A 14,728-nucleotide genomic window follows, 5' to 3' on the forward strand; every position below is an offset into this window, starting at 1 on the left:
AAAGTTTATTTTCCGGCAAAGTCCTGTTTCCCCAGTGAGTCGCCACTTTTCTGTAGCGGGAAAAATTTGAGATTAAAGCCATTGGATTGACTTGACTCATTATTTCAGTGAAAGTCGTCACCGCGCTTTATTGTTTCCAAAAGAAATGGGAAAAGAGCGAAATAAACCCAAAAATCTCTTCTTTTTTTGTTTTTTTAAAAGAACTTCTCTGGGTTTATTTCGCTCTTTTCACATTTCCTTTGAAAACAATAAAGCGTGGTGGCGATTTTTACTGAAATAATGAGTCGAGTTAATCCCGCTACATAAAAGTTGATTAAGATTTTGGGATTAGAATAGCTATCAAAATATTTGCTATAAATTTATCAAATATTTATAGATTTTTAAGTAATTTATCCTAGAAAATTGTGTTAGGTATTATCATTTATAAATCCAATTCAATTAAAAACTGTACAATTAGTAGGAAAATTTTAAATTATTTAAAGGAAAATGCTTATTAGTAAGAAAGTGGAAAAACAAGAAATGCAAGAATAAATCTCAACCATCTATTATCACCACAACCCCCATGATCCCTATTAAAAAGGAAGTTAAATTTAAAATTAATTTAAAATTTACCACTAAAATAGTGACACATACTTATTCTTGCATTTCTTCTTCGAATTGCTTCGTACTAAATAGCACTACTCTTATTTAAAATAGATGGATTTTATATTGATTAGAAAATATTTTGATATTATAAAAATTTATTGAAATCAAAATTCAATTGAAAACTGTTGTGAAGATCAATAGGCATCCAATCACTTAATCATTAATAAAAATATTTTGAAAGATTAAAAAAATTGATATGAAAGAAATTTATTGAAAATAGAATTCAATTTAAAAATGCATAATTAACAAGAAATGTTAAAATCATTTAATATAAATGTATTTTATTTTGATTTTAGTTTTTGGATTACAAATAGCTAGATTATTATTATAATTTATAATAGAGCCTAAAAAAAATTTAAAAAAAACTGAAAAAAATACTTTCATAGATTAATAGCAAATATTTTGAAATTTATAACAAATATATCTCAGAAAATTTAGATTATGTATTGTTTGTTTCAAAAACCAATTCAACTTAAAACTGCATAATTAATAAAAGAAATATTAAAATTATTTATAATACATATATTTAATAATGATTAGCAAATATTTTGATATTAAATGAGAATTTTAACAAATATTTAATTAAAATAATTTTGTTGAAAATAATAATGCAATTTTATATTTGCATGGGTATTATTTTGATGTCACTCAAAATTGTATGTGGACTCTAAATAACGGTGAATGTGTTAAAACGGGAAAAACAAAAACTAACAAATCAAATTAGAGCATGAATGTGTAGGAGTTGATAGATAGATATTATGCATGTTTTTCGTGAGGCGAATCGGTGTGCGGATGCGTTAGCTAATTTAAGGACCATATTGGAAGTCTCGATTACTTTGTTTGAAGACTGTCCGTTAAAGATTAAAAAAGTTTATGATGGAGATATCGTGGGTTTTGTAATTCCTAGACCTATTGTAGTGTAATCTTGCTTTTTTTGGAATAATGCCCTCTCTATTGTAAAAATAAAATAAAATTGTATGACTTCACTTTGCACCAAAGAAGGTTACACCCACCAACTCTCTTTCCCCAAAAACTGGTGCATCAACTTTGCATTCTATAATACATAATAAAATATAATTGTGGCAAGGTTTAGTAAATTAAACCCATCCATATTCATTCCCCAAAATCATAACCGATTGTCAAAAGTAAGCTACTTAGCTACATGGTTTCCCACCAAATATTGCGTTATATATCAAATTAAAAATAAAAAATAAAAACTTATAGATTTGATTCAAATTTAAAATTATAAAATATTCTATTAATTAGGATTCGCTTACTTATAGATTTGATATCAAATTTAAATTAAAAATTAATTTGATAGATTCAAATTTAAAATAAAAAATCCTATTATTTAGGATTCAGTTACTTATAGATTGTTTTTCATATGTTATATATATACAGGAGCTTATTGCACCATAACTCCTCAATATCCAATTGTGTTGTCGTTTTTTTACCTCCCCGTTTCATTTGGGAGGACGGCACGTTAGACCCTTCACGCGGAATTTGAAAGGAGAATGCGCCCGTGGCGGGATGGATTTTGTTTCAGTTCTTCCTACGATATCACACGAACTTTTTAATTGTCCTAACGAGTAGGAGAGAGGAAAAAGATCTCAAATAAACCCTAGGAGTTTGCTAAGTGTGGGGGTTCACCTAGACTAGAAATTCTAGAGTCCGGGGGGTCGGTTATACATAGGGAAGAGTTTAAGCACCCTACATATCCGTAGTACTCTACGGGAACCTTCTCTGTGTCATTGTGATTGTGTTTGTTGCTTGTTATTGGGAAAGTTTCTCCTCTGTGTTAGGAGAGAGAATTAAATTGATTTGAAAAGACAGACTGACTGACTGACTATTTTTGGTATTTTATTAGCTCGCTGAGATTTCTTGTGAACCTCATGCCTACATATCCCTAATGGAAGTCAGAGCTTAATGTAGTTCGGGGAACTAATTAGGGAAATTAAAAATATTTTTTGGTGCCTTGCTTGAAGCTCAAAGTTGAAGCTTGAATTAAATCTCTGTTTACAGTAAAGAGACATGAAGTCATCTTTATAGAGAGGTATTTCTACTATTCCACCACAAACATTTTAAAGTGACAGAAAAGCTGAATTCATTTCATTAAGATAGGGACCTTACTTGTATGTTTGCAAGTATGCCAGTCGCGTTCTCTTAAATGAAAGAAGGATTCTCGTCCAAATTAGGGAAAGTGTACAAGTCTGGGTTTGTTTGCCTCAGAGCATGCCTTTTAGAGTCCTAAATGGGAGAATGATTGAAATTGAAATTGAAATTGAAATTGAAATGTTTGTTTGTTTGAATGTGGTGAGATAGGAGAAAGATCTCTCTATAGAGATAAGTTATATCTATCTACTGTATAAAAGATTTGATTTTTTAGCTGGCTTGTATGAGGCCCAAGCTTGAGGCTTTTTGATTGATTTATTTTATTGACTCTGGGAGATGACTCCACTGGGGATTAATTATAGGGAATTTGTGTTCTGTACAAAGCCCATAATTGAGGCTGACTCTAGTTGGAGAGTATTTATTTGGTGGATTTTATTTGGTGTTCTGTACAAAGCCCAGAATTGTGCCTGACTCTACTTAGGGAGACTCTATTTTGTGCCTTGTATGAAGCCCAAGGTTGTGGCTAACTACTGAGGGAACTGAATTTTTGAAGACTATGGATGACTCTATTTGTGCCTTGTACAAAGCCCAAGGTTGTGGCTACTCTGGCTAGGGAAAACATTATTTTATGCCTTGTATAAAGCCCGAGGTTGTGGCGGACTCTTAAAGAAACTGAGTATGGAGGACTCTATGGGGAAAAGATCCTTGAGATTAGGAATCTTTGACACAGGAAATGTGGTTTATCTGCCTTGTACAAAGCCAAAGGTTGTGGCTATTTACTGATGAAGGACTCACTGGGGGAGTTTTATTATGCTGAAGGATTCATATATTAAAAGACTGATTTTTTGGGAGCTAACCCTTTCCAGGGATTTTTGACTTAGCTGGGGAAATTATCTTTTGAAAGAATGAATTTTTGGAGGCTGACCCTTTCCAGGGGTTTTTGTTAAAATGAAGAAATGTGTGGAGGCTAACCCTTTCCAGGGGTTTTTGTTAAAATGAAGGAATGTGTGGAGGCTAACCCTTTCCAAGGGTTTTTGTTAAAATGAAGGAATGATTGGAGGCTGACCCTTTCCAGGGGTTTTTATTAATGGCAGAAAGATTATCTAATTGAGACTTTTTGTTTAAAGCCCAAGATTAAGGCTGACTCTAGTTGAGGATAAGCAAATATGGATACTAGACTCTGCTAAGGAAGATTTATGAAGATAAGGGTGACAGAGACTGTCCATGTCTCTCATTCCAAAAGGTGTGCTCAATATGAGATTGAGACATTCTTAGCTTGTTTAAAGTCTGGTTTAAAGTGGAAGAAACTCACTAGGATAGGCTAAAAGGTAACTAAAGCCCTGTTCCTATGTTTATAAGAAACCTGATGGGTCCTTGTATACAAGCTCAAGAGGAAGCTGGAAATGCTTTTAAGAAGCCTGTGGGTCCTTGTACAAATCCCAGGAGGAGGCTCATCGAGGGTCCTTGTTATAGCACAAGAGGAAGCTATGTAGTTTTGAACTTATTTTGGCTCTAAGCAAATGGGTAAGAGGTTTCACCGGGAATAATTCCTCTTTGGGTGGATGTGTCCTATTTTGGGTTCTAAGGCTTTTTTCAAGATGTTTCACCGGGAATAATTCATCTTGAGGGTTTGAACTAAAGATCTCTAATTAGGAAAGAGCCTTCACCGGGAAGACATTCTCAATCCTAGGCCATATTCCTATAATATATATATAGTTTAATTGTCCTAAGGTTTTACTCAGACCTAGTTCTAATATATATAAACAGTTTTATATTTGACAGTAATTTAAATAAAGACTATAAATTGAAAGCTTGTAAAGTCTAACCTGGATGGAGTGGAGGCCTTTGAAGAAGTATGTACAAAGCCTCACCAGCAATTTTATTGATAACAGTTGAATATTTATTATAAACAGTTAAGGTTTTTTTTGAAAACAGAAGAAGTGAAGATGGACAAAGGTCACATAGGTATCTGAAGAGTTTCACCGGGAATAATGCCCTTCAAATACCAGAAGAATGTTTTGAAAACAGAAAGAAGATTTTGAAAATACAGTTTTGAAAACAAACCATGAAAAGAAAAAGGTGTTGGGACTTACACTCTATTAGAGGCCCATTGAAATGATTTACTGTTTATGAGAAAAAGTTGAGAAGATGCGAGGTTCTGTTGTTTGAAAACCTCGATCGTCTGTTTATTTTGAAGTTTGAAAACAGTTTGAATTTTGATAAAAGTCAACTTAATTGGAGTAAAGATAATATCTATACTTAATTAAGACCTAAATGATTAGGACTTTATTACTAAAATATTTATGAGATATTAGGTTTTGAAAATTCAATGAAAACATGTATTAAAATATATTTAAAAATACTTAAAATAACACCATTTTTAACCTAATAAAAATATATAAAATAAATAATATTTTTGTGATTTTTTTGATTATTCATAAAATATATATATTGATTAACAAGTGTGTGAAAAATGAAGTGAAAATGAATTAATTTGATAGGTTAAATAATTGTGTGAAGTTGGTAAAAAAATGGAAGAAAAATAGTCGTAAAAAATATGGTTTGGTCTCACCAAGGGTTGAACTCACGCCCTCTTGGTTATCCAACAAAACAATTACCAACTGAGCCACGCGCGTGGACTGATTACTAGAGGTGCCCATGTGATTATATGTGAAAGCAAAGCATGAAAAAGATTTGAAAAAAATAAAATGGACAAAAGGTCTGAGGGGGGGATCGAACCCCAGACCTAAGGCATGGCAAGAGTTTGGACGCGCGCTGTAACCATTGGGACACTACGATGACTTCGTAAGTGACACACCTATCATTCAAAATAAAATAAACTCGTTTCTGGGAAATTCAAAAAATGGCGCCACCATCTTCATCTTCAACCTCAAGCTTTTGAATTTCTGAAAATCGTATCTCTCTCAATTCTCAACCAAATCCAAAGATGTAAAGATGGATTTTGCTCGTTTTTGGACGAGGATCATAATGGTATCCTTTAATTTCATTTATTCTGAGTGTAACTTAAAATTCGCAAGCATGAACACTAAGAACTCTAAAACTGAAATTAAACATGAAATACTCTATATGCATGATTTGGTGCAATTGATTGAGGGTTAATGATCTATGAAGGTGCAGAAACCAACTGGTAACTTCATTTTAGATTTATCATGCGTAAATTATAGAGTTTGAAGCTTTTGAAACTTACCTTAAAAATGGAGATCTGGCTCTGATCAAAGTGTGTTACAGAGTTGTTGCAACGATCCAGATAGCTTCAGTGATCCTCCTGGAAGGTGTTGAGATGCTTAACTTGGATTGAAAGTGCCCAGAACCTCTTGCTCGACCCCAACTGCAAAAGCTCCAAATGAGAGGTGAAGATGATGATTCTCCATGTACAGAAGTGTTTCAGAGGTTTGGATCACCTCTAAATACCTCCCCTAATGTGTTTGAATACTTAATTCCAAAGGAAGAGCTTTGGTTTGAAGAATCCCAGTCTTCTTGCCAAAGAACCTTTGAAAAACTTAAGTATGAAGAAAGAAGAGAGAAAGCAAGAATTCTGTTGCTTTGGTGTGTTTAATTCTAAGGAAATGCACTTGTATTGATAGGCAAATGATGCAGAGCAATTGGAGATAGTAAGCTTGCTTAGTGAAGTGAGTTTGGTTTCCTTGGCTATGAAGAAATGTGACAAAGATCCATTATGCAATGATGAGTTCTTTGATACCACTCCCCTAGCCATCGGTTTTGCTTGATCTTAGGGGATAAATTTGCTGCAGAAATGAGCTCCAATTGGTTGGGAGAAGATTCCTTTGATGAATCACCACTTGGCCATAAATTCTCAAAATGCAATCATTACATAATCACATGTTTTGGTTTTGGAATATTCTCTTCAAAATTTTGTGAAATAATGCAAATGATTCTCTCCTATCCTTGCAATGTTTCTGAAGTTTAGAGGCATCATTTAGTGTAAGCATTTGTACAAAATTGCAGATTTCATACTTAGGCATGACCTATAATTTCACTTCAAATGCCTAACTTTGATCAATCATATCTCTTAGCTTAAAATGAATTTGGAGGAGGTTGAGCACAATTTGGAAAGCCCTTAACATGTACTTCAATTCATTAGTTTGGTGTTTGCCCAAAATATTTAGGGAAATTAGTGAAAAAGTCCCATAAAGTTTGAAGAAAACTAGGGTTTTCTTGCAAATTTTGTGAAGGCAGTCACTTTGAAGCTCCATATCTCTTCAATGGTTGATTTTTAGCCAAAACATTATATGTGACAAAATTGTTCATTGGATCAAAATCTACAACTTTCATGTTGGAAGTTTTTTTCAGTTTGTAGGTGAAATTTTGAGATATTCTCTTCCAAAGTTTGGTAAAAACCACTTGAAAATTTTCTAAGTATGAAAAGTCAAATTTTGACTTTTTGATTCTTGATTGATTTTCTTGATTTTTCTTGATCAAATGACTTTAAATATCACATATTGATGATTTAAAACTTCAAAAAGTCATGGTTGACCAAAATTTCCAAAAAGTCAAAGGTGATCTTGTACAGTTGACTTTTTCAGGTGAATCGCGTTTCGGGAGATTTCAAGTGAAGTGAGCTATCCTCATCAAATGAATGATATGAATGGATCATATTGAGTTGTTGGAGGATATTGAGCTATGCTTTGAGTTGTGGTACCATGTCCTGATTAAAAGTCAACTATATTGGTGAATTAGGTTAAAAACCCTAATTGTCGACCAGATGAAATTGATGGCTGTAGATCTTGAATTGAAGTGTAATGCCTTATGGATATTGTCACATGAGATATTTGAAGATGATTGATCCCTTTGAGTGATGCCCTGGAGCTTTCTAGAGTTTCCCAAATGTGATCCCTGATTTTAGTCCTTGATGGGGCTCAAAACCCTAGACCGGTGAAGTAAGCAAAACTTGGGTCCAGGTGATGGGTGTCTAATCAATCATAGGTGAATATAATTAAGTCTTTGGATCCTATGTTTGTGTTGGAGACCATCTCTGTTATTGATTGATCCTCTGCATGAGCTCTTTTGTTTCTGAACACCCTTGATTAAGCACCAGATGAATAAGTGATTGTTCTGAGTATCTGTTTTGATCCTGATGAAAAACCTGAAAGTATGACATCTCAGGGGGGTCAAAAATTAGGGTATGACACCAATCAATTTGAATCAAAAACCCTATTAATTCTTCAATGTCTCATACACCTTTGTCGTCCAAATTCTCACAAATCATAGACAAGTATCCCAAAATCATGTTTCTTTTCCTTATTTTATTAGTCTTGTTAATGGGTTCTTTGCTGATAGTTTTTATGTTGCTAGTTGAAAATTTTTCGTCCTCCGACATCGACCTCGAGTTTAACATAACAGATGCCTCAATCAAGCAGTTTACTCTTACAAGCGACAACACCTTATATTATAATCTTAAGCTCAACGTTAAAGCAAGAAATTTGAAAGAAAAAATTTTGTATTCTGAAATGATCACTGCTATTTCTTCTTATAAAGATAATGAGTTTGCTGTGGTGGTTATGGCACCCTTTGTCATAGCTCCTAAGAATACCATTATGCTTAAGCAAGTCGTGTTTGAAGGGAACAGTTTGATCAAGCTCAAGCCGCAACAAGTTGTTGAGTATAACAATGAGACACAATTGGGGTTTTATAATGTAAATTTGAGATTAGAACCATATGCTCATTGTTTAGGTTTAAGAGTTCCTATGATTTCCAATGGTAAACTAGAACCTACTTTTAATGTTACCAAATGCGCCTAAAAATTTTAAGCTAGTTTAATGTATTAAGTTGTCTATCTTTGGAAAGAATAATTTTAATCTGCCTTTAGATTCTCTTCTTATTGAGAAGATTTTGGTTTGGTTCCCTCCCTTATTCAGTTCTTTTGTAATTCAATTTTTTTGAAAAAAAAAATTATTAAATCGTCCAAATTCTCACAAATCATGGACAAGTACCACAAACTCATGTTTCTTTTCCTTATTCGGATAATTATGATATTTTGGATATTTTGATATTTAGGATATTTTGATATTTAGGATATTTTGATATATCATATAGATAAAATATTTAATATAATATTATAGATTTCATATGTTAGGAAGCTTTTTTGAATTCTATAAATATTTGGTATTAAAAGATACAAGAATCATATAATATTTTAAATGACAAATTCTTAATACTTTATGAACTTAAATTTTTTTTTAATAAAATGTTATTCCGAAGAAGAATACAGCTTTAAATTATTTTTCGATTAAATGTGATTATTGTGAAATTAATTTCGAATCAATTTTGTAGAATATTATACTAAATATTAAGCTCTAAAATTGTGATCATTTGTAAAATATTATAAAATTATTATTTTATGCCATTCTTAAGATTATATAAAATAAAAAAATTATTTATACCAATATCATAATTAATATTTATATATTTAAGTATCATTATTATGTTTATTTATGTTATTTAACATAGTTTAGATAAATAATAGTTTTAGATGTTCACCATAGACTATATTATTTGTTTTTTTTAACTATTCAATCTCTTTAATTTTTTGGCTTATCACTACCGGTTTAGTCCGGTTCGGGGGTCAGTTTTAACATCAAGTGGTTTTAGCCCTCTCCCGATTGCAGCTGCGGAGGATCGAATCGTGGTTCTCCCTATCAAATCTAGCCCAATCACCACTAGACCAACAATGATTGGTCAATCTCTTTAATTAATATCATGATCTTCGCAATATATTAAATTTAAAAGTGAATCACTAACACCTAATTTTATTTTATACTTCCTCTTCTTTTGTTTTTTACATTATATTCGTATACCTTTATTTCATACTAACAAAAGATTAAATTGAAATCCAAATAAAATGAGATAGCAGAGAGGTATGTATTTGTCAAAAGGAACTTAATCAACGTGGACCTTACTTTTATAGAAATTTCAAACCCTGTCTCCACCGACCGCATAGAGTTACCATCGAGCTGGACGAATTCAAACTCTCCTTCTGGAGTAGGTCTAAGTTCCTCCTCGCACGCATCCAGTTTGGAGGTAACCATATTCTCATGCTCTTTTTCTGCCTCTGGTATCGACGCGAGAAAGTTCCACTGGATAGGCGTTAGGATTCGCCTAGCTTCCTATAAATCGAGACTTATAATGGTCGGGCTTCCATCCACGTTGTGACAGGTTATTTCAAGTGGATGGGCGACACCATTGCGTCTAACTTTTCTAAGAAGGATCTTCCCAAGATACTTTTGAAAATACTTTTGCAGAGACTACAAGGAAGTTGAGGATTACCTTTCTTTCACGCACCATTGTTTCATTCAGGAACCAAAACTAGATACGATTGAGGAACTGATGATCTAGAACCGACAACTCCGATACTTTTGAAAATATTTTTGAAAATACTTTTGCACGAGACTACAAGGAAGTTGAGGATTACCTTTGTTTCACACGCCATTGTTTCGTTCAGGAACCAAAATTAGATACAATTGAGGAACTGGTGATCTAGAACCGACAGCTCCGATCTTCGATGTGGTGGCACAGGATGGACCAGGAAGGTTAGATCTCTAACATCTAAGTCGGTTATAGATTCAAGATGAATATAATGAAAAATGGGGGTAAGAGAGTGTAATTTGTTTTCCATGTGAGCTGACTTTTACATTTTGAGTCAAGTGGAGTGGATTTCAAATGAATTCGACTTTATCTATCTCGGCCTTTGACCGGCCCATAACATGTGTCATTTTAGTTTTTATACGATAATACATATTTTTGGTTCATAATAATTATCAATTTGATTTTGATTCACCAATGTATTATAGTTGTGTTTTATATATGTTTTGATTCACAAAACATAGATTATAATAATGAGATTTTTTTGAAATAAAAATATATGTTAAAAAAAGTAACATATTTCACCACTGTTGGTTCTTTTAACCGCGATGATAAGTAATGTGCTATCCGATAATATTCTAACTATAGTAAAAAGTAGCACACTTTCTAGTTTATAGCCACGACTAATAACATATGGTGATAAGTATCTCACTTTCTATCACACATTTCGTTAGCACATACCATAGCCTGTGATTAAGTTTATATTCCAACCGTGATGAAAGATATTTTTTTTAGTAGTGCACTAAAATTGTTTTATTAATATTTAAAAATAACAATTTTTGTTGTCTCAAATATATTTATGATAAGTGCCAAAATGTACTTATTTTGTGTATGTAAATAGTGGCACTTATCGATACTTTTGTTAATACCGGTTTGAATAATTCACCGTTTTGTGTATAAATACATACACTTTGTGAATAGTTGTATTTTCATATACTTTTATACCATTTGATAGTTTTTCCTTTGTTTTTATAGGTATTCATGCTTATTGGAGCCTTGAGGAATAAAGTGTCAAAGGCACGGCTTCGATTTCGCAGTTTTGGTGCAAGCCCGCTTAGCCACCGTCAAGCGGACTTCCAAAGACTCAAAATAAGGATGACAAAAATCATCATTTTAGTTTCCATTCATTCATTATTGGATAGAGCATTGAATAAGCTTTCCAACGCTTCGAACCAGGCGCAATTCGGAGTTACGGTTCTCGAGTTATGGCGAAAACAAAATCTGATTTTTAGCAGACTCCGCTGAGCGGAGGGGGTCCGCTGAGCGGAGCTCCAGCGGAGCAAATCAGCGTCTGGAAGCAATTTTGAGTCCGCCGAGCGGAGGGGGTCCGCTAAGCGGACCTGCTAAGACAGCAGCTCATTAAAAGGGGCCAAAATCACATTTTTAGGTCATGGGTTGGGTATTTTTGAGTCCCAACACCATCAACTTCATTCTTAGATCAAAATTAGCTTAGAAAACAACTTCGAAGGTTGCATAAGGATGATCGGGGGTGGATTGAGCGTCGAACGGAGCTGACAAACCGGGAGATTTTCGGTTCATTTCTCTTCTTCTTTGTGTATTTCTCTTTGGTTGGGTTTTGTTTGTATATTTACTTGAATCTTATGTATATTTACCGATTATAATATTATGTTTAACTTGCTTTACAAATCTGTGTTGATATTATCCTGGATTTTTGCTCTATGCTGGGGATTTGGGGTGCTTTAGAGATAAACTTCTTGAATCCTTATCTAGGATGATTATCTGTTGGTTCTGAACTCTAGAGATAGATTTAGAGCTAGCATTCACCGATTGTATCTGTACTTAATGCTTTCGTGTTTGAGCGGCGCGCGAGAGATCGCCGACGCGAGAATACGGATGTTCTCGTGACTTCGCGTTAGAGATAACCTTAGTTGTGAGATGATCTCGTTTGTGCTCCAGAGATGGACGCTTATGTGAGAGATACGTGATGACATAGATGAGTATCGTAGGTTGAGTATAACGGGTTGGTAAGTGTATGTTTGTGAAGAGTGAATATATTTACATTCCTGATAAGTTATTTCTCTTCTAAGAATGTGTTTATTCTTTTCCTGTCTATATCTTTGTTTACTTTTTGCTCATTCAAACCCGAGTTCGAAACCGTAGAAACTGTTGAATGGCATCTCTCCATCTCTGAGGACGATAATTCCCGGATCAATATTTCCAAATCTTGTTTGTTGCTTGCCCTATACTGCATTCAACAATTTACGATAAAAAAAATATTAACCTATTATCGTAAATTTAAAATTTAATATATTTACTTGGATATGAAATAGTATCTCAATTTCTCCCATGCATTTTATTTTTGTATTTGTTTCAATTACACAATATAATGGATGAATACAATTATTTTAAAATAACTTATTATATTTCAATGTTGCTTCTAATTATAGTTAATATATTATATAATTTTTTAAAAAAGATGATCACAAATATATAAAATTTATGAATACAACAATTCTATATAATTTTCTTTTTACATTTTTTTAATGAGAACAAAAGTTAGGGTGCTTTTTAGCTAGAATTACCCATCTAAAAATCAGAAAAATAAAATTAAACAGATTAATTTTGATGGTTTATTATCATTCACAACACATACTCAAATTCAAAGCTACTTATGACATTGTAATATGTTCCTACATGCAACTTTAAGCCGAAAAAATGAGAGACTAAAGTATCTTAGTGTTAGCCCGTGATTTTCGATTGAAGTTGTACCAAAACCCGTTAAGCCTGGTTTAGAAGAATCTAAAAAACAAATCCACAATATTATGATCACTTTCTCTTCAAAACAAGTTCAAAATATCAAAAAGGTTGTAGTTGGCACATTCGATACAAATAGGGGTATGAAATAACTACACAGACTAAAACACAAGAAGTTCAATCATGTTTCAACCCCAAAATCACAAGTTTTCGACAGGAAACAAATTCATTATCGACAAGGGCATGTAGAAGATTTGAAGCTGGTTAGCGAAAGAAGCAATCAGGAGATTTAAGGGCAGTTGTCGACATTGGTAGCAGTTTGCAGTAGTTCAAGAACTGAAGACACATGGAAACACATCAAAAAACAAAATCTTATGTAGTAAGATACGTGTCAGGTCCTGGAGAAGTAACTACTGCATTCTTCATATTGAAATTTCTGTCTAATTTATCTATGTTCAAACATCAAATAACCAAGCGCAAACATATTTTATAAAACTGCTTTGCATAAATTACCTTTAGGATTTTTTTTACTTTAATCCCTTAAGTGAACAAAACTTATGATTTCATTTACTGAAAATACCAGTAAACAAATTGGCATGCCCAATGGAATCCTTATGTGCAAGAAATGTAAACTTTTGCAGAGAAGTGTTATGGGCTTTTTATTGTTTATTTTGTTCTTCATAAATACAATGTTTTTAATTTCTAGGTGTTTATGCATCTGAGGGGGGATAAAATTATTAAAATGGAACGCTAAAAAAAATAATTCCCTTTCCCATAATGGTGTTCCAGACATAAAAGAACAACCAATCGAAGCGACATTTGGTGGTGCAGGAACTTCACCGTCCGTTGGAGTAATCGCTCCTTTTGTAAGTCAAATGTAGGTTTTGACAACATTACCCGAAGTGGTAGTTTCCGCACCACAAGTAACTAGTATTTCAGCTACTACCATGGTTACCCAAACTATTACATGAGACCCTATGCCTCCCTTACTCACAAGCCTTATGCCACCCCATGGTATTAGGGAATATTTATATGTCATGCCAACTGTAATGATCGTTGGCCTACAAACTAATGCATCTATGTATGCAGATAATTCAATAAATATTGCAGCTCATCTTAATTAATATTTAGCATCAGGGTCTGCTATAAGCAATCCTAGTCGAGTGGCACAACCTCAAGAAGGGTTAGGATATATGCCTTAAGTGATAACAGCCTTAACTACTAGTATAGCTGCATATCCCTAAGGGAGTTGGTTACATGTCCTTATCATATGCAGGAGGAGTACCCTTGATATGTTTATTTTGTTGCTTGTCTTATCGCTTTTGTTCATTATGTTTTATTGAGTTTCCCTCGTTAATTGCACATCGTGAATCAAGACTGAAATTGATTCGTAAATCTTTTAGCATGCATAAATCTTTGGTTATGTTTGAATTTTCTCAAGATGTATTTAGTCAAATGCATGAGTTTGTGGAATAAAACCTATGCGTGTTCAGTTGAAGTCAGGAGCAAAGTAAGCCTTTTTAAAACATGAAAAATTGAGTTTTAGTGTAGTTGATTCTAATCAAATTATTGCACACTCAATCTGATTCGAATCAAAACCAACAAAGGCAAACAATTTTTTTTATAACTACTTGATTCGAATCATATATTATACATGATTCAAATTAGACTCTTTTTTGGATCGTCTGGTCAATTTGATTCGAAATATACTTTGCACATGATTCAGGTCATACATTTTTTCAGCATTTTCCAAAGTTCTTGGAGAATTGATTCAATTCAAATATTGTACATGATTCGAATCACACGTTGCACTTGATTCGAATCAACTGCAAAAAGGGTCAAAATATGAATCTAT

General features: G+C 33.2%; 1 protein-coding gene across 1 annotated transcript; it reads left to right on the forward strand.

The window, feature by feature from the left end:
- The first annotated feature begins 8,057 nt into the window (after positions 1–8,057).
- On the forward strand, positions 8,058–8,537 carry LOC131620025 (NDR1/HIN1-like protein 10). Its single transcript, XM_058891050.1, has one exon. The coding sequence runs from the start codon at positions 8,058–8,060 to the stop codon at positions 8,535–8,537; it is 480 nt and encodes a 159-aa protein (XP_058747033.1).
- The last annotated feature ends 6,191 nt before the right edge of the window (positions 8,538–14,728 follow it).

This window comes from Vicia villosa, linkage group LG7 (assembly GCF_029867415.1).
Source record: "Vicia villosa cultivar HV-30 ecotype Madison, WI linkage group LG7, Vvil1.0, whole genome shotgun sequence".
Taxonomy (NCBI): Eukaryota; Viridiplantae; Streptophyta; class Magnoliopsida; order Fabales; family Fabaceae; genus Vicia; species Vicia villosa.

What these genes read in the sequence shown, in the direction of transcription:
- LOC131620025 (XM_058891050.1), top strand. Translation starts at nt 8,058, where the DNA reads ATGGGTTCTTTGCTGATAGTTTTTATGTTGCTAGTTGAAAATTTTTCG.